Source organism: Medicago sativa, chromosome 1 (assembly GCF_051527215.1).
Source record: "Medicago sativa cultivar Bolivia chromosome 1, Bolivia_mono, whole genome shotgun sequence".
NCBI lineage: Eukaryota > Viridiplantae > Streptophyta > Magnoliopsida > Fabales > Fabaceae > Medicago > Medicago sativa.
The window spans coordinates 55579225-55604732 of record NC_140749.1 but is presented as its reverse complement, the minus strand read 5'-3'; the positions used below and the strand labels follow the sequence as shown (position 1 = coordinate 55604732).

Here is a 25508-nt window from a genome sequence, read left to right as displayed (position 1 = left end):
ATGACGTGATTCATGCATTTAAGATTGAAGACAAAAACCAAACCTCAATAACATGAATAGGCTAAGATCTTGTCAAAAAAAAAAAAAAAAAGAATAGGCTAAGAAGGGCAAAATGAAAATAATATTTCACACAATTAAGATAGTCAAGAACTAAAAAATGGCGTGATTGTCACAACTCAAAGGATGTAACCAATAAAAATATTGTTATGAGGAAAGAATGTAAATAATCCATCTTCTGAATGAGTAAAGGGATAACACATGTTTATCAGCACTGTCGACGGTTGTAATAAAAGTATAACGCTAAGATTGGATGCTTAATTAATATCAATTTCATTCTCAATAACATTATTGTGAAATTCCAACATTATCATAAAAAGTATATGTTCATATCTCATCATCATCATTCTATTTCTACCTTAACGGATGACACAAACACACAGTGGATTGCCATGGTATAAACATATCACATGCATTCTTTGCACCCTGACAGTGTCATGGTATGGCTTGAACATTAATGTACCGTCGTTTGAGTAAAAAAATAAAATAATTTAATGTACCGTCGTATAACAGGAAGAGTAATGCTATATACAACGAAGGAAAATTCACGAAGACGTATCAAAAAAATAACTGGCAATCACACAAGTTGTTTTAGCTGAATACATGTTGGTGTGCCGATATAGATGGAAAGTCAATAAGTGTTTATCCAATAAAAACATGTCAGACTTGCTAGTTCTTTTTTCGCTTTACATAACATATTCATAATAGGAGAGTAATGCTATATAGAACGAAGGAAAACTCAAGAAGACATAGCAAAAAAAATAACTGACCAATCACAAAAGTTGTTTTAGCGGAATACATGTTGGTGTGCCAATATACATATATGGGAAGTGTTACGGGTTGAAAGTGAATTTTTACATGAGTTCTTTGATAGGTGTTAATGTTCCTAGAGATTTTATGGAGGCGGCTTGTAGATTTTTGCATTGTAGAGAAGGGAGTGTTCCGTTCAATTATTTGGGGTTGCCGGTGGGAGCTAATCCTAAAAAGGTAGCCACTTGGGAGCCTATGTTGGAAAAATTGAGGAATAGGCTTAATTCTTGGGGGAGTAAGTACGTGAGCCTTGGAGGTAGAATCACTCTCCTAAACTCCGTGTTGAACGCTATTCCGATATTTTTCTTGTCCTTTTTGAAAATTCCGGAAAAGGTGTTGAAGATGGTGATCCGGATCCAAAGAGCATTCCTTTGGGGTGGTGTTGGTGGGGGGCGAAAAATTTGTTGGGTAAAATGGAGAAGAATTTGTCTTCCTAAGAGGAAGGGTGGTTTGGGGGTTAGAGATGTAAAATTGGTAAATATGAGTCTTTTGGCTAAGTGGAAATGGAGACTTCTTCAAGAGGACCTACCTCTTTGGAAAGTAGTGTTGAGAGAAAAATATGGGGAGAACATCTCCGGTTTTCCTCCGATGGACGGGATTAGATGGCCGCGTTTCGCTTCCGGTTGGTGGAAGGAGTTGATGACTTTGGAAGAAGGACTTGGTGCCAATTGGTTTACTAATAGAGTGGTGCGGAAAGTGTCAAATGGGAGGAGGACGAGGTTTTGGGAGGATAGGTGGGTTAGGGATAATGAGTTAGCTCTCTCTTTCCCCCGGCTCTATTCTATTTCGACGCAAAGGGAGGCCAATATAGGAGACTTGTGGACTTTAACGGAGGGAGAGGTGTCTTGGAACCTTAGTTGGAGGAGACAACCGTTTCTTTGGGAGCGTAATTTAATTGAAAATCTATTGACTCTCATAGAAGGGACGTTGTTGGGGGAGGAGGAGGATAAATGGTGGTGGTTGCAGGGTGAGGGTGGTATTTTCTCGGTTCTATCTTCGTATATAGTGCTAGAGGAAATTTTGTTATTGGAGGAGGGCTTGAACGCTTTAGAGGAAAGGGTGTTGGTGAATCTTTGGAAGAGCCCGGCTCCATCCAAGGTTGTGGCGTTCTCTTGGATGGCTCTCTTGGATAGAATCCCAACACGATCGAATCTTGCTTTCCGTCATGTTTTAGCTCAAGGGGATCCTAGTAGTTGTGTCATGTGTGGTCAAGGGATTGAAACTACATCTCATCTTTTCTTGCATTGTGATGTGGCTTCGTTGATTTGGCGTAAGGTGTTTGATTGGCTGGGGGTGAATTTTATTACTCCGCAAAATTTGTTCATACATTTTGCTTGTTGGACTGATGAGATTAATTCGAGGCGGTTGAGGAAAGCCTTTTGGTTGATTTGGCATGCTACAATTTGGGCAATTTGGAAAGAAAGGAATGCGAGGATTTTTTCCAATAAATCGAAGAGTTTCGACGAAGTGGTGGATGAGGTAAAAGCATTGTCTTGGTGTTGGGCTTTATCAAGATTGAGGATTGTGTCTTGCCTCTTTTACGAGTGGTGCTGGAATCCGAGAGAATGTTTGAAGAGAAAGTGAGAGGTCTTTTGGCAGGGAGCTGCTGCTGTCGTGGTGTTTTTTGGCATGCTGGTCTGTGTGTTTTGCTGTCTTTTGCAGCAGTTAGGCGCATGCCTGTGTTGGTTTTTGGTTTTTTAGGTGTTGCCTTGTGGCGTGTTTCTTTCGGTAGCTTCCTGTAGTGGCTTTTTGATTGTAGGTGGTGTGTGTTTTGACTACTACGCTTGTGTGGTGGGTTTTACACTCATCCATCCCCTCTTTGTTGCTCATGCGGCCATTTGCATTTCTTGTGCATGGTCTCTTAATAATATTATGCTGCTTCAAAAAAAAAAAAAAAAACATATATGGGAAGTCAATAAGTGTTTATCCAATAAAAACATGCCAGACTTGATCATGAGAGATTCACTTGGTTCTTTTTTCGCTTTACATAGGATTTCTCTAATAGGAGTAACACTATATACAACCAAGGAAAGCTCACAAAGACTATAAATAAATAATTGACCAATCACACAAGTTGTTTTAGTGGAATACGATATATTTTTCTATTATTTTTATGTAGATATTATTAATAATCTGTCTTATATAGGTTCTATGTATTTATAAGATATAATTTGGAGTTAGGATCTTTTCCATTTCTCAAAAGAAATGAAATGCTCTATTACTATAGTTTTGTGTTTATAAATCACATAAATGTCACATGTTTTAGAAATATGTGATAATGTACACACAAAACTATAGTAACAAAACTTTCAGTTTTTTTTTGAGAAATGTAGAAGATTTTTGGTCACTGAATATGTAATGAATACTTTTAATAGTCTCCGAATGTATTGAAATTATAAAATAATTCATGATTGTGCACTTTGTTAGTCAAAATAGTCTATTGCGTTAAAATATTTTGTTAATATTGTCGTATCAATCCCTCAATATACTTACTTACTATCATCCTCATCATCATTCTATTTCTACCTTAGCACGTCTCTTTTTTTTAAAAAAAAAAAAAAAACTAAGTTAGCACGTCAACAATATTTTGGCAAGAGACTTAATCACCAAATATAAATAAAGTATATTTTCTCCACTACTAAAAAAAGTCATTGTTAAAAATTAGTGACAGAAAATTATAAAATATTTCATTGATAACGGCTCAAAACTTTGCGACAAGGTAATTTGAGAGGGATTTCATATTTTTGAGGAGTTTTCTTTGCAATTTACAATTCGCATGTTAGTTTTATTTATAAAATATTCATCCTACGTAGGGAGATCTATCTAAACAACATATATTCAACTTTGTCCAAGATAGAGTTTGGAAGAAGTTGAAAGGTTGGAAAGGGAATCATATGTCCTTTGCAGCTAGAGGTTCTCATTAAAGCAGTAGTCCAAGCGATTCCGATATATGTCATGAGTTGTTTCAAGATCTCGGATAGCCAGTGTGAACACATTGAAAATATGATTAGTGGATTTTGATGGGGGAGAAAACAAGGTGATCCGAAAATTCATTGGGTGTCATGGAATTCCCTATGTAAAGAGAAAAACAAAGGTGGGATGGGATTCAAAACCAATAAGCAGGGATGGCGTATTATCCAGAATGAATGAAGTTTGCTCGGCAGTTGCTTGAAAAGGTGATACTTTCCAAGAACCAACTTCCTCAATGCAACTCTTGGATATAATCCAAGTTACACTTGGATGAGTATTCTTTAAGCTCGAATGGAGGTTATAGATCATGTTGGTCTTTGGAGAGTTGGTGATGGTAAAAGTACTAAAATTTGGGGTGATAACTGGTTACCATATCAGCAAGGTCGTAGAATTTGGTCTCCTCAACCTCCATATTATATTCTTTCAAATGTGGCAAACTAATACATTCAGATCGGAAATAATGAAATTCTCAATTGATTAATGCTACCTTCCTTGCTTTTGTGGCTCAACAAATCCTTCAAATCCCTCTTTCCTTCAATAATCCGCGAGATCACTTCATATGAGGAGAGAATAAAGTTGGTGAATTTTCTGTTAAGTCTGCTTACAAATTCTAAAAACGAAGAAATGAGATGCTCATCTCCAATCAATCTGTCATACCTCAAGAGAGTAATCTATGGAGTAAACTATGGAAGCTTAAAATAATTCCGCGTCATATGCACCTTATGTGGCGTATTCTCCATAAGAGACTGCCAGTAAGAGTCTCTATTTAAAAGAGGAGTTACCTATTCCCCGTTATGTTGTGTTTGTGATCAACATAGCAAGTCAATTAATCATTTATTTATGGACTGTGATTATGTTAAAACAGTTTGGTTTGCATCACCCTTACGAATTGCTTTCATTACCAATGATGAAGATACTTGCGAATGGGTAGCTAAAATTATTACTCATATGAAACAAGAGAAGTTGTGCAATTGGTGGAAGCAATATGTTATGAGATATGTTGGGTAAGAAATAAGAGGTGCTTTGATGGAATTGATATGCCTAGTGCTCTTTCAGTTTGTAACAGTGCGCTTAAAGCAATTCAAGAATTTAACTCAGTTGATACCATGTTAGTACAAGCTGTGATGCATCCTATTACGGTTCAAATATCAGCAGTGCAGTGGACACCACCTGTAGGCAATTCTTTCAAGTTGAATGTGGACGTAGCTGGTCAGAATAGTGACGAAAAATGGGGGTTAGCAACGGTTATTCGATATACAGAAGGTATGGTTGTTGCAGCGCAGTGCTGGTGCATATTGGCGTTGCAAGAGTCAGATGTGGCAGAAGGTTTGGCCGTGCTTAAGGGATTGGAATTTGCAAAGGATATTTTTTTCTAAAGTTGATTGATGAGTCAGATTCATCTATGTGATCACCTCCATCAACGAGACTCAATAGCAACAATCCTATTTGAGATCAATCATGGAAGACTGCAAGAGTTTCGCCTCAAGTTTTCATAGTTCATACTTCTATCATATTCGTCGAGAGGAGAATCAAACTGCTCACTATTTAGTTAGATTTGCATTAATATCTAACATTGATTTTGTTTGGGTTGAAGAAACCCATCCTTGTATTTCAATAGTTGTTGCTCTTGATCTAATACCACCTTTAACTTAATAAAATTAGTATCTTCAAAAATATGCAAGTGTTTTTTTTAGACAATTATGTAAGTGTTATAAACACTCTTTTGACATTCTCTCTACAACTGTTAGAAATCTAAGTGGGCCCACCATCGTTTTGAAAGAGTCCCGCGTCCTACATATATTCATTGGACCAATTCATAGGCAATGTATGTAACATTGTCGGATAAATTTAGGATAACGATCTTCTACCTTTTGAGAGAAAAATGTATAGCGACTTTCGGCTAAAATGAGGGGAAATAAAAGAGATAATGATGTTAGAAACGGAGGAAAAAAGAAGTGAGAAAAAGAAAATCAAGCGAGAGATAGAGAAAATGTAGAGAATCCAATTGCATAAATTTATCACTGTTATATTGCAAGATTAGTCGAAACCTAAAAGTGTTATGTGGTATAAACGGCTGCATGATATGAAATAGAATGACAATGTTGGCAATGCACATTTTTGAGCTTGTTGAAAGAAAAAGGAAGATGATTAAGAAAGAGAAGAGGAATATAAATAGAAATACGAAAAGGGCAATGGTTGAAAATTTGAAAAAGGATAAGGGTACTTTTGTTTAACCGGGACTTAAAATTCACGAGGAGTTACTAGAACAAATCTTTCATCTGCTACAATATTGTTTCGTCTAGATTACTTTCTTGACAACATAGGTTCATTGTTCTTGCGTGGAAATTGTTTGCTAAACGTGAAAGTAAAGTAAGAATGTGTTTTTTTATTGTTTGTTATATACACGAGTTTCTGTCTTTATACACTGAAGATATCCCAAGGTTCCTTGCTTTGGTGAAAGCTGAAATATCCTCAGGCTCCATCCTGCAAAAATGTACATGCTTACTAGCAATTAAGGATATTAATCCCTTAAAATGAATCTCTATTATTTCATGAGACTAAGAAACTCCTATGCTTAATGATTGACAATGTAGATCACATATGAATTTGAAGAGCCAATTGAACATGATTACTACATTCATTACTTTTCAAAGGACTGTCTACATCATATCATGGAGTTGGGATTTTGATGCATGGCCACATTGGATCGTCTATAGATGACTTTACGCTGCAGCCAATCACATATCGTTAGGTTAAGATAGATAAATTGTCTCTATTTTCATCTAACAGTCTACGATCGACTACACGGTAAAGTTGGTAAAGCCGATTGTAGAAGACTTAGGTTCTAGTCCCTCGCCATCATTACAAAACTAAATAATTTACATTAATCTAGTAGTTAGTGTATGCCAACATGATTAGTAATTGTCAGAAAAATATGACATTAGGGAAAGGGAGAAGATAACTTATATAACTCATTTGCATATTCCAAATTAAGGGGAACAAAGATTCATAATTAATCATTCCTTGCTAATTCAATTTTTTTGTTTGTGAAAAGCCATATTTTAACGGCCCAAACTGCCACATTATCGTTGTTTGACGGACTTCAATGAAAAATGACAACATTGAATAACTTGAAAATCTAATTAAAACTTTAAAAAAAAAAAAAATTTAAAGGACTAACTTGGTACAAAGGTAAAACCTAAAAGACCCCATAAGATATATGACACAGATTCTCTAACATATTCTTTTCGATTTATATTCAATTTTTAATTAAAACTCTCTCACACAAGATGAGAACAACTAGTAATAGATTTTCCCTTCTTTGATTGATGTACAATCACAAAGTGGAATTCTATCACACAATTGTTATTCAAGTAACATTCACCTATCCAAACATGAAATTAGTTTCTTCACATTGGCTCTATCCAAATGCTGTGAATGTTAATCAGTGCTATCCAAAGCTTGAATGTTGCAGTACATGACTTCACAGATTAGTGACATCAAAACCAAGTCAGAAGGTTAGTCACTCTACGGCAACATATATTACATTTTATAACAGCTGATATTCCTATATTGCATCAGATTGCTGGACAACATCTTTTGCAAGTAATCCAGGAATTGCCCCTCTCTCCGTCCCCGTGCCCCTCTCTCCGTCCCCGTGATCGCGCCACATACAATGGCAAAACATAACGCTTCTCGGAGACGTTCCTCATCCTGCCACACAAAATAACTTCATCAAATCCAAACACTCACAACTTTTTTTTAAATCAACAACTAGAATGTGTAAAGATATCCGAATTACCTCGAAAATACTTGGGTCAGAAGCTATGTTGTAGAGAATCCCACTAACAAATGCATCACCAGCACCAGTTGTGTCAACAGGTTCAACATTGACATCTCTAACTTTGCCCTTAAAACCCTGCACAAACATTTAGTAATCACTGTTAGCTGAATGCTGGTCACTCACATGACAAGATAGTGCTGTGAAATATTGAACCTCAAAGCAAACCTTGCCCATGGTTTACAACCTGCTAGTCGTCATTGAGAGTGTCGAATATGTTAATTTACATTCGACAAGTCACAACCAACATTTCAGTCCACTCATCAGAATAAAGAGCAAAGAAAATAATGAAATGACATTGGCAAGCTTACCTTGGTGTAATATCTACAACCCTTCGACCCTTCAGTAACAATAAGAAGCTTGAGATTAGGGTGAAAAAGCTTGTTTAATACAACATCATCATCATAAGGATCACCACCACCAATCAAAAAAGTAATCTCATCTTCACTGATCTGCAATACATAAGAAAATAACACTTCAGATGGACTCAGAAAGAAAAAAGAATGACGTGCAATGGCATTGTAAAGTGTATTGTATAAAGGTAAAAAACTAGACAAATAAAATTTACCTTTATTACATCTGCTAGATCCCATATGCTCATTATACCAGTTCGAGCAGCCTCGTCTGATGGCCATGGTGTCAATCTCAAATTCGGATCATACGAGAGAATGCAATCAGAGTCTTTAGCGATTCTCAAGGCAGCAAGATGAGCCGACTTGCATGGCTCGTCAATCAAACTGATGGAACCATAATGGAATATTTTGGCCTGCAATCAGTATTAAATTAAAATTATACAGACTTAGACCATAGGTCTTTTTTTTTTTTTTTGGGTACATTTTATAAACAGAGATGGAAATTAAAGGCACCTTCTTGATGAGGTTATGATCAAGCTCTGACTTATCCAAAAGCATATCAGCGCTAGGATTTCGGAAAAACAATATCTCGCGCTTGCAATCAGCTCCAAATGTAATAAAACCCAACGTGGTTCTGGCATTAGAATCAAACCGCATGCCAGATGTATCAACATTATTTTTCTTCAAAATATCAGCCAACATATACCCACATTCATTTGCTCCAACCTAAAACACAAATCGTAAGGAGTTAGGCTATCATTTTCTCAGCCAACATAGATTCACATTCCTAAAATGCAGAATACTATTACAAGAAGTACTATTCTTCGGTACAATCTACAAGTAAATCATGATATCTCTAGGAACATGTTTTAAATTTATTTAATTTATCAATAAGAAATGGGAGAAGGGTGGAATGGGGTGGAAATGGGAAGTTACAGATGGTTAGGTTTTAAAGTGGTTTCTATTCGATGGGAATGGAAAATAGAAAATACGAGTAAAAGATATTCCTCAAAATGCACGAACTTTAACCAAACATGACAATGTTACATTCCCAAGCTCACTTTTCAGGGAGTTTATTTGATAGCTTGAAACACACACGTACCATTCAGAAAAGTGTAATCAATTTAAACAACCCAACACATTACAGATTTCTTAAATATGAAGATTTGAACAAATCAAACATGGAAGTCTTGTAGATAGTAACAAGAAACCAAATAACCATGCCAATAAATAGATATAGATGCACACCTTGCTTATAAATGCAGATGAACCCCCCAACTTAGAGATGCCAACTGCCACGTTTGCGGTACCACAAGGAGCTTTCTTGTAAGCAGCCGTTTCGGCTGGAGACGCTCCACCCATTGATGGCACGAAACCTATTAACATTTCACCAAAACAAACAACCAGTCCGCTTGTTTTGTTGGAGCTTTCTGTTATGAGATCATCAGTTTTACCTGCAAAACATGAATTGTTGGTTCAAATTCTTTTACTGGTAGCACTGCAGAGAAGTAAAATAATAAAAAAATGACGTATTTAAATGTGAAATACCACAAAACATCCTTATTAAGTTATGCTAATTAGTATTAAATAGAAGAATCCTTTCATACGGGTAACATGATCTTGACATCAACAACAGTATAGAACATTATGGAAATGCTAATCACAGAAATAGAACCCCGGCAGAATTATTATAGCTTCCGTGAAACACATACATAAAGAGCAGTTGAGATCAGAGGCAAGAATACTAAGATTGATTGGTTACATCATAGGTATAGACACCTTGTCTCACACACGTATTTATGTAATCTAATCTAGAACATAAGGACTTACCTTGGTTGCTTGCCTGGACAGCATCAGTGATGTTCAACGTTGAGCTACTGTGACTAGGATCATCAACCACGGGCTTTAGAACTTCTTTTAGAACTTCTTCATCTAGCTGCTTAACTAATCCCCCACCCAATACCTTAATATTTTCAGGAACCAGAATCAATAGTCCACGTCTCACCTCAACATTAGAGATTTCGACCTACAAATACCAATAGATCCCTCAAGTTCACCCTTTTACTCAGAGAGAATAGCAAATAAAAGCATTATATATGTATTCAGATGAAAAGGATGTCTCGTGGCATCGAAGAAACCTTTAATCCACGAGGCGCACAAACTTGAAGGGCTTCAATAGGCTTGAGCTCTATTCCATAAACTGTTTGAACACCATCGGTCATTTTGAACATCAGGCACCTTTGAATTTGTAGAGGACAACAGCCATGGATAATTTCATCGACCTGCCAATGCCAATGCATTTGAGTGTGAAGTGTCCATCATATAGGAGCATAATTTACATTATTCTATTCCTTAAGAATATATATTATGAATTTGAGATCCACTCTTAAACAAACAGTTGTAGTAAACCATGGAGCAAATTCAAAAAAAATGAAACAATAAATTGCAGAAAACCGTGATAATAATAATTTATTATAATAATAAATAAAGAATACAATCAATTAATTAACTGAATGGAACGAGATCGAAATTGAAACCTGCAATATGAAGGGACCATGGAGAGAAGTTTTGAGCATTTTTTCATCAATATGAGGCAGTACACCACTACCACAAGAATTGAGATCGGAAAACAGAAACTTCTGGAAACAGATTTTCGCCTTTTGGGGGACATCGAAGCCATTTAACAAATCCCCTAGTTGGCGAAGACATTCAGCAACCTTGTCTGCCTTCAAACCAAACCCGAGTTTGAAAAGGTGATGGTTAACGGGGCAATCGGAAGTCTGAGGTTCGAGAACAGGCGGCAGTGGAGAAGTAGGTCAGGAGTGGTCATCGTCAGTGATTGCAATGTTTTTTTTGGATAAAACATCAAAGCCCATTGCAAATTTTAACGCTTTTTGGAGACCTTCCTCATCCTGCCACACAAAATAACTTCATCAACTCCAAACACTCACAACTTCATTCTAAACCAACAACTAGAATGTGTAAAAAGATATCTGAATTACCTCGAAAATACTTGGGTCATAAGCTATCTTGTAGAGAATCCCACTAACAAATGCATCACCAACACCGGTTGTGCCAACAGGTTTAACATTGACACCTCTAACTTTGCCCTCAAAATCCTGCACAAAAATTTAGTAATCACTGTTAGTTGAAAACTGGTCACTCACATGACAAGATAGTACTGTGAAATATTGAACCTCGAAGCAAACCTTGCTCAAGTTTTACAACCAACTATTCGTCATTGAGTGTCGAATATGTTAATTTACATTTGACAAGTCACAACCAACATTTCAGTCCACTTCATCAGAATAAAGAGCAAAGAAAATAATGAAATGACTTTGGCAAGCTTACCTTGGTGTAATATCTACAACTTTCCGACCCTTCAGTAACAATTAGAAGCTTGAGATTAGGGTGAAAAAGCTTGTTTAATACAACATCGTCATCATAAGGATCACCACCACCAGTCAAAAAAGTAATCTCATCTTCACTGATCTGCAATACATAAGAAAATAACACTTCAGATAGATTCAGAAAGAAAAAAGAATGACGTGCAATAGCATTTATAAAGTATATTGTATAAAAATAAAAAACTAGACAAATAAAATTTACCTTTATTACATCGGCTAGATCCCAAATGCTCATTATACCATTTCGAGCAGCCTCGGCTGATGGCCATAGTGTCAATCTCAAATTCGGATCATACGAGAGAATGCAATCAGAGTCTTTAGCGATTCTCAAGGCAGCAAGATGAGCCGACTTGCATGGCTCGTCAATCAAACTGATGGAACCATAATGGAATATTTTGGCCTGCAAAATCCGTATTAAATTAAAATTATACAGACTTAAAACCATATGTCTTTATGGCCACATTTTATAAACACAGATGGAAATTAAAGGCACCTGCTTGATGAGGTTATGATCAAGCTCTGACTTATCCAGAAGCATATCAGATTTAGGATTTCGGAAAAACAATATCTCGCGCTCGCCATTAGCTCTATGTGTAACAAAAGCTAATGTGGTTCTGGCATTAGAATGAAACCGCATGCCAGATGTATCAACATTATTTTGCTTTAAACTATCGGCCATCATATACCCAAATTCATCTGCTCCAACCTAAAACACAGATGGTAAGGAGTTAAGCTATCATTTTCTTAGCCAACATAGATTCACATTCATAAAATTCAGAATACTATTACAAGAAGTATTATTCTTAGAAACAGTCTACAAGTAAATACATGATATTTCTAGGAATATTTCTTAAATTTATTTAATTTAACAATAAGAAAAGGGGAAAAAGGTAGAATGGGGTTGAAATGAGAAGTTATAGTTGGTTCGATGGGAACGAAAAATAAATAGGGTTACTACGAGTAAAAGATATTCCTCAAAACGCATGAACTTTAACCAAACATGACAATGTTACATTCCCAAGCTCACTTTTCAGGGAGTTTATTTGTATACCTTGAATTGAAACACACACATACCATTCAGAAAAGTGTAATCAATTTAAATAACCCAACACATTACAGATTTCTTAAATATGAAGATTTGAAGAATCAAACATGGAAGTCCTGTAGATTAGATAGTAACAAGAAACCATGTCAATAAATAGACATAGATGTACACCTTGCATATAAATGCAGATTCACCCCCCAACTTAGAGATGCCAACTGCCACGTTTGCCGTACCACAAGGAGCTGTATTGAAAGCAGGCACTTCGGCTAGAGACACTCCACCCACTGTTGGCACGAAATCTATTAACATTTCACCAAAACAAACAACCAGTCCACTTGTTTCGTTGCAGAATTCTGTTATGAGATCATCATATTTTTTACCTGCAAAACATGAATTGTTAGTTCAAGTTTTTTTAGTGGTAGCACTGCAGAGAGAGAGAGAGAAGGATATATTAAAATGTGAAATATCATAAAACATCCGTTTGAAGTTAAGTTATGCTAATTAGTATTAAATAGAAGAATCCTTTCACACGGGTAACATGATCTTGACATCAACAACAGTATAGAAATGCTAATCACAGAAACAGAACCCCGTGAAACACATGCAAAAAGAGCAGTTGAGATCAGAGGCAAGAATAGTAAGATTGATTTGATTGGTTGGTTACATCATAGGTGTCTCACACACACGTATTTATGTAATCTAATCTAGAACATAAAAGGACTTACCATGGTTGCATGCCTGGACAGCATCATTGATGATGAACGTTTTGCCCCTGTGACTGGGATCATCAACCACCCGCTTTAGAACTTGTTTTAGAACTTGTTCATCCAGCTGTTTCCCACCCAATACCTTAGTATTTTCAGGAGTCAGCATCAATATTCCACGTCTCACCGTAGCACCAGAGATTATGACCTACAAGTAACAATAGAATAGATACTGAGAGAGAGAACAGCAAACAAATATTATATATTTATTTTTATGTATATATTGAGATTTCAACCTTTAATCCATTGGGCGCAGAAGAAACTTGAAGGGCTTTAATAGGCAAGCACACTAATCCATAGACTGTTTGAACACCATCGGTCATTTTGATCTTGCATTGCTCAAATTGAGATTGAAGTTGACCGTGTATCATAGGAAAATATTCATGGATAATTTCAAGGACCTGCCAATGCCAATGGCAATGCATTTGAGTGTGAAGTAAAAAATAAAATTGCAGAAAACAACAACCATAGTAGTAGTAGTAGTAATAATAGAATACAATCAAATCAATTAACTAAACTAACTGAATGGAACGAGATATCGAAATAAATTGAATTTTGAAGAATTGAAACCTGCAATTTGAAGGGACCACAGATATAAGTTCTGGCCCTAGTTTTACCAAGATCAGGAGGCAGATCGGAAAAGTTAAAGGGATCGGGGTCATAGGGGTCGTAGGGATAGCGATCGGAAAAGTCATCGGCCCGGTCAAAGCCAAAGTCATCGTCGTCCGAGAAGTCATCCTCATCCTGAGGGACTTGGACTGGAGGATTCAATCGAAATTCCTTGTTTATTTTTACTTTTCGAACAAAGTTATAGTAAATTCGAACAAAGTTATAGTAAAAATAGTCATCGTCATCGTTAGTGATTTCGACTGGTTCCAATGGAACTTTTTCACTTTTTTCTTTTCGAACTACGGCGGCGGATGAAGCTTCTCCTTTGTATCTTTTATTGAGATTGGAAAAGTCATCGTCCGAGAAGTCATCGTTAGTGAATTCGACTGGTTCAGATGGAACTACGGCGGATGAAGCTTCTCTTTCTCTTTCTCTTTCTCTTTTTGTCATGGTTTTGTTTTGTTTTGTTTTGCTTCTTCCGTTTCTTCTCTTCCTTCTTTTATTCGTTATCTCCGTCAATTAACAAACCGTGCAAAGGACTCTACATCAAAAGCCCATTTTGCAAATGATTTGCAATGTTTTAAACCCTAGTGTAGTGTCTGTTCCCGCGCATTATTTTGAATACTATTTCTTTATTTATTTCTTTATTTTAAAGTATTATTATATGATGATATATGATGTGATATAGCTTTTCATAATTATATGATGAAAGTTAAAATTATTTATATCTTCAAAAATATTTATATATAAAATATAAATTATAACTGAACAAATTATTTTGAAATTATTATATAATGTTATCAAATTATATAATGTAAATTATAATCAACAGTATGTAAAAAGTTAAAATGATTTTTTCAAAAAAAAAAAAAGTTAAAATGATTTCTATTCATCTTTTAATATAATATAATTAAGGTCAAATACCATTTGTGATCCTTTAAGTTACAAGATTATAACAAGTTAGTCCTTTAAAGTTTTTTTAGTTACAAATTGGTCCTTTAAATCATAAAATATTTGTAACATTATCCTAATTTCATCAAGCTCAATCAAAAAGTGTTTATGTGGATGTTTAATGTTAAGTTGGTTTGTTCAAATTCATTGCTTTCTACACTAGAGCTCATAGGTGTGTTATTCGGACTTGATTCAAAACAAAATTGACCGATTACTTGATTTATTGATCAATATTTATATGTAAAATTAGGTTTAAAATTCAAAAACAAGAACAAGAAAATTTGTATAAGTAATCCTTATTTATTAATTTTGTTACGTCTGCAGCAACTTAACTTAATTTTTTCCCGCTCATTTGCTTTATTAAGTTTGCAATTATTTAACCTAACAAATTCCATCTAAAAAAAATGCATTGCACACCAATTTCATTCCTATCCGCTTGCCTTTTTTTTTGAAGAAAATATTTTCTACCATATCAATGATCTTACGGGTTAAAAATTATTTATTGGTCTCTATTATAGTCGAGAAAACCCGTGCAACGCACGGGTCAAAAGTCTAGTCATATTTGATGTCATAAGCTCTTTTGGACCTACCATCTTAATGTTAAACGGTCTATAAGCACTTTTTAACGAAGTTGGGTGAAAAGAGGGATGACAGTGTAAATATTTTATGACTTAAATGACCAATTTGTAAGAAAAAACAACTTAAAGGACCAATTGGTAACAAAGAAACTTAAAGGACTAATTTGTTATAAACATATAACTTAAAGGACCACATGAGGTATTTAGCCAAAATATAATATAATTTATTTTAAATTATATTATATTTTTAAAGTAAAATATTCAAAAAGGTAGCCCATGGCGAGGGGGCATGATCTCTATCCTGATTTCTTTCCAAAATTCTAATCTAATATAATTCAAGGTAATTATATGTGATTTAATTAAAACTTTGATCATGGTAGTTTAATTATTAGTATTTCATGATCGTAAGATCGCAAGCCAACACCACTAGACTAATCCAAGTGGTTTTTTTTTATTTCATTTTAACATTAATTTGTATTAATGGAATATAATCATCCTTGTTAAAAAAATGAAATATATTTTTATTTGAAGGGATTTGCGTGTGCTATATTGTTACTCAATTTTTTCTTTTTTGATAAAAATATCTTGTGACTCATAATTGATCATATTTTTATTTATAACAATGAGTTTATTCTTTTAAATTGGGGAAGAGGATTTTTTTTTAAGTGAAACTAATAACCGTTTTACAAAAGAAATTTAAACTCAGTACTTTAATCATGTTACAATGTTAAGCTATTACAACTAAAGTTAGCACCTCAAGAGTATTTTGGCAAGAGACTTCACCAAATATAAAATAAAGTATATTTTCTCCACTAAAAAAAAATTATTGATAAAAATTAGTGACAAAAAATTATGAAATATTTCAGTGATAACGCCTCAAAACTTTGCGACAAGGTAGTTTGAGAGAGGTTTCATATTTTCAAAGAGTTCCCCTAGCAATATGCATGTTAGTTTTATTTATAAAATGTTTATCCCACATATTAAGTGTAATTAATATGTTCTCTCAAAAAAAAAAAAAGTGTAATTAATATGTAATTTTTTTTAGGCAAACATGTAAGTGTGTTATAAACACCCCTTTTTTGTAACCAAAAAAAAAAAAACACCCTTTTTGACACTCTCTACAATTGATTGAAATTTAAGTGGGCCCACCGTTTTGAAAGAGTCCCACGTCCCACATATATTCATTGGACCAATTCATAGGCAAGATAAGGATCTTCTACCTTTTGGGAGGAAAATGTACAGTGACTTTAGGCGAAAATGAGGAGAAATAAAAGAGAAATGATGTTAAAAACGAAGGAAAAAAGAAGTGAGGGAAAATGTTATCATTGTAGAGAAAATGTAGAGAATCCAATTCCATAAACTTATCATTGTTATATTACAAGACTAGTCCAAACCTTAAAAGTGTTCTATGGTATAAACGGCTGCATGATATGAAATAGAATGACAATGTTGGCAATGCACATTTTTGAGCTTCACTGTTGAAAGAAAAAGGAAGATGATTAAGAAAGAGGAGGAATATAAGTAGAAATATGAAAAGGGCAATGGTTGAAAATTTGAAAAGGGATAAGGGTACTTTGTCTAACAGGGATGTAACTTAAAATTCACGACGTGTAACTAGAACAAATCTTTCATCTGCTACAATATTGTTTCCTCTAGATTACTTTCTTGGCAACAAAGGTTCATTTTAATATTTCCCTTCTGTCCTTACATGGAAATTGTTTGCTTAAAGTGAAAGTAAAGTAAGAATGTGTTTTTTTTCTTATTGTTATATACACAACAAGTTTGTCTTTCTACACTGTGAAGATATCATAAGGTTCCATAGTTTGGTGAAAGCTGAAATATCCTCAGGTTCCATACTGCAAAAACGTACATGCCTACTAGCAATTAAAGATATTAATCCCTTAAATGAATCTCTATTATCTCATGAGATTAAGAATCTCCATTGCTTAATGAAAGACTGTATATCACATATAAATTTGAAGAGCCAACTGAACATGGTTACTGCATTCATTACTTTTCAAAGGACTATCTACATAAGATTATGGACTTGGGATATTGATGTACGGTCAATTTGGATCGTCTATAGATAACTTTACGCTGCAGCCGATTATAGATCGTTAGGTTAAGATACAGAGATTGTCTCTGTTTTCATCTAACTGTCTACAGTCGACTGCACGGTAAAGTCGGTAAAGCCAATTGTATAAGACTTAGGCTCTAGTCCCTCGCCATCATTACAAAACTAAATAATTGACATTGATCTTGTAGTTAGTGTATGCCAACATGATTAGTAATTGACAGAAAAATACGACACGAAGGACCACTTTGAACAGAGGGGGAGGAAAACTTGTATACCTCATTTGCTTATTCCAAATAACATTTCCAAGCTATCAACATTATTTCCTTTATTTTGATCAATTACCGAAGGAGATGAAGGCTTCCTGTTATCCACAGCCAAATTCAGTCGTAAAGGTCGGCCTTGAACCTCCTGAAAAACAGTACATTATACACACAAAAAAATGTTACATAGTTATTAGATTGAAATATCACAAGATGAACAAAATTTGCACAACTAATAATGGACAAAAGTTGTTCACTCATACCACGCCGTTCATAGCACTCAAAGCAACCTCTACATCCTCAGCAGTTTCGAAAGAGACAAATCCATATCCGCGAGATTTTCCGTTGTTCCTTTCGTAGACGACCCTGGCACTCAGTAAGCCTGATTGCTCAGCAAAGGCTTCTCTAAGATCCTGGGAAGTCATATCCCAACCAAGGTTTCCAGCATAGATCTTGTGAGGGCTGTCAACATAACCTCTATAGTTTGAGCCTATTTGTACCCTTTTGCCTACTTTGGGCACTTCTGGGAAGTTCACCTTAATAACCCTACCTCCAACTGTCTGTACAACATCATAGCCATTACCATTATAATTGGACTCTGCTAGTTTGTTCAATGCAGTAAACAATAGAGTTGCAATTGACAATTTGGACCAGTAAGCTAGTTGAATAAGATATTTCTTAAATCAAGAAAAGATATAGGTATCTCCCAAATGATTTATTGGTCTGTTTGAGTTGACTTATTAAAACTTATCAACTGACTACATGTCCATAAGATGATTTCAACTTATTTGCATAAGCTCTCTATAATAGCTTATATGAGAAAGATTGACTGTATTTAATATTGTTATAGAAATAACTTATAGATAAGCACTTATGATATAAATACTTAAATAAGCTATTTATCCAAACAGGGCCAAATTTATACCCAAAATGATAATAAGACAAGAAAACAAGATACTGGCCCTAACTAATTTTCAACTAAGCCTTGATTAAGCACCAAATCATTATGGTCTAAATGTCCATCTTCATCTATAATAGAATAAATTAATAAATTACCATACTATATACTAATATAAGACAGTGTTAATTAAAACATCAAAACTAAATAATTAATAAACCAGGTTCAAGTGATAGTGCAGGTTGTTTATAAGGAGGGTGCAGCAGGTTGTTGTGCAAGACTACCACCATGATTTTGGCACACTTTGCAATCTTTATTTTCACAATCATACCATATTTAAAATGTAATCAACAATCGATACTTACAGTGCCATCAAACATTCGAATTGCTTCTTCAGCATCCTCCACGCTCCCCATTGTAACAAATGCAAACCCTCTGCTTCTATTTGTGATGTCATCATACACAATCTGCATAACTCAAATCAAACAAAATAGGTACAAACAAGATCACCACATAATCCCAAAACCAAAAATATCTTAAATTTATTAAAAGCCAAAACTCAAGTTGGTCCTTGAAATCGTAGGGTTTTATCAACCTAGAGCACGCATATCAATGTTCCAAAATAATCATTGGAATTGCATCGACATAGACATCAGACATGGACACCTGACATAACATGTCAACGCCATGTCAATGTTGATAAAAATGACATAATTGAATGTAATCGCACAGAAGTTTCAACTAAATGTCAATCCAATCCTACAAGTATGAACTAAATTGATTAAAATTTTGCAATTTGAGGGACCATTTTGGAATAAGGAACTAAATTGATGCAACTTTACAATGACTAGTTTGAGTATTTCCTCATATATGAAACAAACAATGATAAAAAGTGAAAAGGGTCAAAGAAAACCTCCACAGACACAACATTTCCAGCCTCTCCAAAGAGTTGAGCCAATTGGGAAGAAGACAGTGAAAATGGCAAGTTTCCAACAAAGAGTCTCCTTGATTGGGTTGATTCTGCTTCCTGTTTTAGGTCTGAGTTCTGTAAGGTTTCAATTTCAGTTTCAGATTCAGATTCAGAGTATTGTTGTTCTTCCTCCTCATGGAATGAAAATGAAGGAGGTGGATGAAGAGGGTTGAATAATTGAGGGATTAGATTGAAGGGTTTTGTAGAAATGGTTGTTGTTGTTGTTGTTGTTCTGTGTGGGAAGTTAAGGGTGATGAGTGAAATGGAAGAATGGGTAGTAAAGGAAAAGTTGAAGAGTCTGTGGTGGCAGATAGGGAAGGAACCAGTGCTTGCACTAGCCATGGTTATTATGTTGTAATCTGTATTCAAATATTCATACACCAAACCATTTTTGTTTTGGGGATACTTTATTTTTCTTTTCACAAATATTTTTATTTGTGTTAAATATTTTAATGGTCCTTCTAAATTTATCAATTTTTAGTTTAAATTCAATCCCATATACACATATCTATCCTCAAAATTAGTCTATGTTGTTAACCCTTGTGAAATGTGATGGGCATCGTATAAAATACATCATTGGTGTGTTCATATAATATTGAGGTGAGAGAAAAAATGCTCATGAAGAAAGGAAAAAAAGTTATTCTATTGTGTCGATGTTTTTGATGGAATCTGGATTCTCTCCAATGATTAAAGAATTCGGTTAAATTCAAGCTACTCATTTTTCATTAACGTCTGTAGGATCTTCTAATGAAAAGTGAATGAATGGTTTTGATTTACACTACATTCTCTCATGTGAAAAATTCATCGGAGGGGATCCCATTCCGAAGTTGATATCCATCGATGCCTATTTTCAGACTATTTAATCATATTTTTTTTATTTTGAGTGTTTTTATTAATCATTTGAATTTATTTGATGAAAACTATTAAAATATTTTTTATATGCCAGTCACGAGCTATAATCGAATTTAATAATTATGCAACACAATAACATTGAAATATTTTTTTGAAAGAATAACATTGAAATATTAGGACCTAGAATGAGTGCAAGTTGCAAACATTGGACCCCCAAATCATTGATCAAATTTTGCATTTAATTAACGTTAATAACCAGTTATTATTGGAGTACGAAGTTCCCTGCATAAGTACCTACATTGTGAGCATGCTTGGGCTTCTACAAGCCAATTTGATTGTCCTAGAAATATAAAAATCATACACAGACATAGGAAATAGGATTAAGTAGAGTCTGAAAATAAGAGGTTCTTATACAATCCTTAGAGAGGGAGAAATAAAATGTTACACTTCTTAGTAGAGTTACAATACATTGCTCCATAAAGTCAGAAATCCATTACAAAACACCAAACTTAGTAGACAAGATTAAAAACACACACATGCACCTAGCTAGAGTTCATGTTTTTTTATTTTAACAACAAACAAAGACACATCATAGTTATAACTGCATGAAAATACCAAGTCATTAGCACGCCTACCATGCCACGGCAAGCCTGCGCGGAAAGACAAAGACAATAGTACTAAATATTACGAGCCAAGGATGAGTTTCCTAAGCATAAGCCAAGAATGAGTTGCCTGAGCACCAGATGGAAAAACAGTCTTCCGGAACTAAATTTGTCGTGGTAAACACAACAAACTGCGACATAGCTTCTTCATCTGGTCTCGGAAAGGATGAGTTTAGTGCAGCATATTTCACATTGCACCAAACTCATTTGTTTCCTTTCTGAATCGAAACTTATGGTTCCAGCAGCTGTCTACCAGCTGCTGCAAACCATTTTGTTGGCATGACAATACCGTGTCCAGTATCGATCATGTCTCCCAAAGAGTGGACAGTAGATCCGATATGATTGACAGTAAAGCTATCAAGACCTCCCTGTGAATACATGCTAGTCACCTCTGACCCCGAGACGTTTGGACTGCCTCCGTTTGTCTCCTTTGACGAATTTAAAGTTCCAACCTCAGATTGTAAGACTTCGGAACTCTGAGAACCACTGGACTGCAGCTGTAGGCCACCAGTGTTTATGTTCTCTTCACTCCTGCTTTTACCGTTTCCATTAGCAGAAACTTTTGTGTTCAAGAAACGACCACCGCATCCTCTTGGTCTACGCATTGCATGTAGATGACGCGATTCGTGCATATATGGCTGCAAGACAAATACAAAACCTTAATACATGTATAAAAAGGGTAGAATGAAAAATACTATTTCACAAGTTTTCAAACATTGTTGTGAGGAAAAATACTCAGTTTCATACCTTGTTACGCTTTATCAATTTATTCTGAAGCACAGCTTTGGCACGAGAATGCCTGCGTCTGATGATACCATGGTATTGCTTAGCATTCACGTATGTTGGTCCGTCGTCAGATGTCATGCTAAGTGGAAGCATAACACGTCCCTAATTTATTAAATATAGATACATAAATGAATAATAATAGATGAAATATCTGCAGCAGATAAACAAATGGTAACTAAAAGCAGAACTTGAATACATGCAAAAACTTCAACACAGATTGCATCATAATAATTCAATTTTAAGGCTATAAGTTCACTGCACTCCAATTTTCTTCTCATTTAAATCATAATACTAACTTAATATTGTCACACTTTACATCCTTAACCATAATTTTTTTTTTTATTTCATTGCTTGTCTTACAATTCATTCAGAAAGCCTAAAACTCATTAACAACAAATTTCATAATCAACTCTATTACATTTGAAAGATTTAGAAGAATACTAACAAGATAGTTGTAAACAGATTTCTGGCTTTCTCATGTAAGCATATACACTGTACAAAAATAAAACAAATTCACATTCAAGTACTTATAGACACTGCATGATATATACAATGATTAAGAAAAGAGCCGAGGTAAAGACAAACCGAGATTTGAGGTCCATAAGTCGAGAAGAGCCCGTAAAATTGATCCATATAAGGATATTTTGCACAGATCTAGCATGGAAAGGATAATAAAAACATAATGAATTTATGTACTAAAACACGGATTGGTTAAAATACTAAAACATGATCAAAGGGATTGTTTTGTTAAGATTTACCATAGGCTGGTTAAAACCTAGCTCAAAACGGTTAAGTGGCTCAGCAGCAAATGATGATTGCAGTGATAAGGTTGCTTGATGATTCGGTGTATCAACTGACATCTTACAATCATCTGTAGAAGAAAATGTTTGAATGGCCAGGCATAGGAAAGTTCAAAAGTTCAAATGACAATTTATGTTCAACTCACTTTTAGATAAACGTATCCGAACATAAATCATGTTACATAAAACGTATCCATGTTTAGCCAGAATCAACTTAACAAAAATCAATTCATTCAAAACCGGAGTTATATCGAATAACAAGTACCTGGAAAGATGGTGAATTGGTTTGTATGTCCTTTATCAAACAATTGTTCAACTCCTCGAACTAAGTTCTTACTCGGAGCAATTTGGTCTATGTAGTTGGAAAGCTCTAGTGAAAAAGGTTTCATTTGGCCACAAGACTCTCCTCCATAAACAGGTTGAGATCCATAGGCATTACTCCACCATGGTGCTGTAGTCACAGATGAAAACTGTCCAACAGAATTGTGGACATTTCCTTCATGTTCTTTAAGATAAACAGGTTGCATAGCCATATTTAGCCTCCAAAATGATCCAAATTAATTAATCAACTATTTCCTTCAAACAAAGATAGAAAAATGTTAATTAATAAGACTAAGCTCAAAGTTAAAAACAACAACTTTCCAACAAAGAGAAATAACAAGAGAACTCTTTTAGACCACTTTCGCGACAACTTTTTTAGAGGTTAATGATATTCTAATATGTGGTTAATTATATTCGGTAGATGGTTATTAGTTAATAGATATATGAGAAATTGTGGACAACTCCATCAAATTTTTTTGATTAATCACATCAAAATTCATGGTTAATGAAGTTATATTAGTGATTAATGAATTTTGACACCGGATATATCAATTAACTATCTACTTAATGTAATTAACCACCTATTTAAAATAATTCAACCACTTAAAAAATTCTCGCAAAAGTTGTATAAATTTAGATGTTCAAATAACACATGAATGAAAAAACATGCTCTTGTTCTCTACCCATGTATAACTCATACATATGGTTCTACCACCTTAGTGTTTTTTTTTTTTTTTCAATCTTCAGCATCAACATCAAGAAAGAGGAGCTGAAGTGAAAAATAAACATGAAAACAAAAACTTCAATTTCCATAGCTTATTAGTAGAAGACATGAAAATGAAGCTAAAGAGAATATTTATATTTGTAAGTATACAAAAGAGAATGATAGAATAGACAAGAACCTTTATCAGTTCCAAGAATAATAAGTATCAAAGAAAATGAGAGAAAATAACTAACATTCAGATAAAGCCCTATAGGTTGGAGTCATGTCGGTACTAAATGAAGTAATAACAAAGTACACATATCATAAAAGGAAAGATAGATCATAGATAGAGAGACAGAAAGAGAGAGAAAGAGAAGGAAGTAGAAAGCTTACAAGTGTAATGGAAGTACAAGCCAAATCCCTTCATTCAGTACTATGTTCTTCTCTATTCTTTATTTATATTTATATTTATATTTAATTATTTGTATAATCTCTCTCACTCTTAATTCAACATTTGTCACTTTACAATAATATATATATATATTTTTTGTGGTGGCTGGAGTTCTAACCCCAGACAATATTGCATATTTTATGCATTGTCCCTACCAACTGAGATAAACTCACGAGTACGTTTACAATAATATATAATATTATGCATATATTTTGTTATATTATAGGTGTCGACATTTAGTATTTAAAAGTATTTCAAATAAAATTACCTCTGAGAAAATCTATGAAAAATAAAATAAAAATATTGTTGTTTTCATTATTATTAATTAAATTAGAGGTGGATAATATTTTCCAGTGATTTTCTTTAAGGGGAATTTTTATCAGTGATTATTTTGCTTGCTCTTTCTTTATGTTCCATTCAACTCTTTTCTTATATTTTTTCCTTTCTATGAGCAAACCAAGAATGAGGGTGAAAATATAGGGAGAAATAGACTAAGCAAACAATTACAATGGTTTCTCACACTAAGAGCACTTAGATAAAATAATACGAGTTTTTTCAGTTTACTCATTGATCTCGAGTTAGAGTCGAGTTCAGAAAATACAATAGTGTTAAAAAAAATGTCAATTCTTAAGTTGTCTATGTGACAATATCTAGTTCATAAAAAAGAAAATTGTTTTCAAGTTCTTAATATTTTTCAATAAAACAATTAAATAAAAATAAAACATCTTTTTTTAAAATAACATTCCCTCCCCAAATTGTTTTGTTACTAATATATTATAATTCTTTTTTAGTAATGGAACAAAGAGGAAACAAATATGGAGAAAATAAAATAAGTGCTTTTATTTCCTAACAAATAAAGATAATTTAGTCTCACATAGATAGTTTGGTTGGCAAGCTAAACTACTTAATAAGAGTTTTAAAAAGTAGATTGAACCTTAAAAACTAATATAATAACTAATTTATACTAATTTGCCAACATCTGTCTATAAAAGATTAGCAATATTTTAATATCCATTGAGCTATGAGTGGTAAATTTATTGTTATACTATATTCTTACTTGTGCAAGTGGAAGTGTGTTCTTCGTGTGGTAAGTTTTCAAAATTTGAGAAAAGTTGTGCTGAGTGCATAATTTGTTCTGCCCCATCAACTTATAGGAGAGGTGGGTATCATTAGCATTAGGAATAATCTCATTATTTTATTCAAGATTTTGGTGATTGAAGAATCTCAAGTTTCTTTCAAAGTGATTATGCAACAGTTGATTCATTACTTAAAAGTTAAAACCGTTCACATTTGATAATTACATCCGATTAACCAATTTAGGGGACTTTTGAGCGAATATATTA

At 34.2% G+C, this 25508-nt stretch overlaps 4 protein-coding genes and 1 pseudogene across 10 annotated transcripts; 1 reads left to right on the top strand and 4 right to left on the bottom strand.

The window, feature by feature from the left end:
• The first annotated feature begins 4559 nt into the window (after positions 1–4559).
• LOC146955556 (uncharacterized) lies at positions 4560–5490 on the top strand (annotated as a pseudogene).
• A 953-nt stretch (positions 5491–6443) lies between these two features.
• Positions 6444–20001, bottom strand: LOC146955553 (33 kDa ribonucleoprotein, chloroplastic-like). 5 transcript variants are annotated; one of them, XM_085721997.1, is made up of 5 exons: positions 19534–19989; positions 18986–19087; positions 17986–18282; positions 17738–17870; positions 6444–6565 (listed from the first exon to the last, which is right to left on the bottom strand). In XM_085721997.1, the coding sequence occupies exons 1-4, from the start codon at positions 19930–19932 to the stop codon at positions 17739–17741; spliced, it is 930 nt and encodes a 309-aa protein (XP_085578123.1). In that variant the 5' UTR covers positions 19933–19989; the 3' UTR covers positions 6444–6565; position 17738. The 5 variants fall into 5 exon arrangements, with proteins under 5 accessions (XP_085578123.1, XP_085578119.1, XP_085578127.1 ...); XM_085721993.1 differs by lacking the exon at positions 6444–6565 and adding an exon at positions 12656–12767; XM_085722001.1 differs by lacking the exon at positions 6444–6565 and adding an exon at positions 13538–13648.
• Positions 7068–10702, bottom strand: LOC146955555 (putative fructokinase-7). Its single transcript, XM_085721980.1, has 9 exons — positions 10569–10702; positions 10170–10313; positions 9862–10057; positions 9280–9485; positions 8545–8757; positions 8247–8444; positions 7990–8130; positions 7640–7756; positions 7068–7551 (listed from the first exon to the last, which is right to left on the bottom strand). Exons 1-9 carry the CDS (start codon positions 10605–10607, stop codon positions 7381–7383), a joined length of 1425 nt encoding a protein of 474 aa, XP_085578106.1. The 5' UTR covers positions 10608–10702; the 3' UTR covers positions 7068–7380.
• Positions 10805–14439, bottom strand: LOC146955554 (putative fructokinase-6, chloroplastic). The gene is made up of 9 exons (XM_085721972.1): positions 13818–14439; positions 13484–13648; positions 13209–13395; positions 12655–12863; positions 11932–12144; positions 11641–11838; positions 11383–11523; positions 11034–11150; positions 10805–10943 (listed from the first exon to the last, which is right to left on the bottom strand). Exons 1-9 carry the CDS (start codon positions 14304–14306, stop codon positions 10848–10850), a joined length of 1815 nt encoding a protein of 604 aa, XP_085578098.1. The 5' UTR covers positions 14307–14439; the 3' UTR covers positions 10805–10847.
• An 826-nt stretch (positions 20002–20827) lies between the features above and the next one.
• On the bottom strand, positions 20828–24146 carry LOC146955552 (nuclear transcription factor Y subunit A-10-like). 3 transcript variants are annotated; one of them, XM_085721966.1, is made up of 7 exons: positions 23969–24146; positions 23727–23780; positions 22956–23266; positions 22649–22761; positions 22476–22544; positions 21852–21992; positions 20828–21742 (listed from the first exon to the last, which is right to left on the bottom strand). In XM_085721966.1, the coding sequence occupies exons 3-7, from the start codon at positions 23221–23223 to the stop codon at positions 21335–21337; spliced, it is 999 nt and encodes a 332-aa protein (XP_085578092.1). In that variant the 5' UTR covers positions 23224–23266; positions 23727–23780; positions 23969–24146; the 3' UTR covers positions 20828–21334. The 3 variants fall into 3 exon arrangements, with proteins under 3 accessions (XP_085578092.1, XP_085578085.1, XP_085578082.1); XM_085721959.1 differs by lacking the exon at positions 23727–23780; XM_085721956.1 differs by lacking the exon at positions 23727–23780 and having other exon boundaries at positions 24108–24146.
• Positions 24147–25508: the final 1362 nt, after the last annotated feature.

Excerpts from the sequence above, each read along its gene's own strand:
- LOC146955552 (XM_085721966.1), bottom strand. The coding sequence starts at position 23,223 with ATGGCTATGCAACCTGTTTATCTTAAAGAACATGAAGGAAATGTCCAC. Across the intron at positions 22,762-22,955 it reads CCAATTCACCATCTTTCCAG|ATGATTGTAAGATGTCAGTT; the intron begins GTACTTGTTATT and ends TTTCTTCTACAG. Across the intron at positions 22,545-22,648 it reads TAGGTTTTAACCAGCCTATG|ATCTGTGCAAAATATCCTTA; the intron begins GTAAATCTTAAC and ends TTTCCATGCTAG.
- LOC146955555 (XM_085721980.1), bottom strand. The coding sequence starts at position 10,607 with ATGCTCAAAACTTCTCTCCATGGTCCCTTCATATTGCAG. Across the intron at positions 10,314-10,568 it reads ATGGTCCCTTCATATTGCAG|GTCGATGAAATTATCCATGG; the intron begins GTTTCAATTTCG and ends TGGCATTGGCAG. Across the intron at positions 8,445-8,544 it reads ATCATAACCTCATCAAGAAG|GCCAAAATATTCCATTATGG; the intron begins GTGCCTTTAATT and ends TACTGATTGCAG.
- LOC146955554 (XM_085721972.1), bottom strand. The coding sequence starts at position 14,306 with ATGACAAAAAGAGAAAGAGAAAGAGAAAGAGAAGCTTCATCCGCCGTA. Across the intron at positions 13,649-13,817 it reads GTGGTCCCTTCAAATTGCAG|GTCCTTGAAATTATCCATGA; the intron begins GTTTCAATTCTT and ends TGGCATTGGCAG. Across the intron at positions 12,864-13,208 it reads TGTCCAGGCATGCAACCATG|GTAAAAAATATGATGATCTC; the intron begins GTAAGTCCTTTT and ends CATGTTTTGCAG.
- LOC146955553 (XM_085721987.1), bottom strand. The coding sequence starts at position 19,932 with ATGGCTAGTGCAAGCACTGGTTCCTTCCCTATCTGCCACCACAGACTC. Across the intron at positions 18,283-18,985 it reads TTCGAATGTTTGATGGCACT|ACAGTTGGAGGTAGGGTTAT; the intron begins GTAAGTATCGAT and ends GATGTTGTACAG. Across the intron at positions 17,871-17,985 it reads TGAGTGCTATGAACGGCGTG|GAGGTTCAAGGCCGACCTTT; the intron begins GTATGAGTGAAC and ends ACTGTTTTTCAG.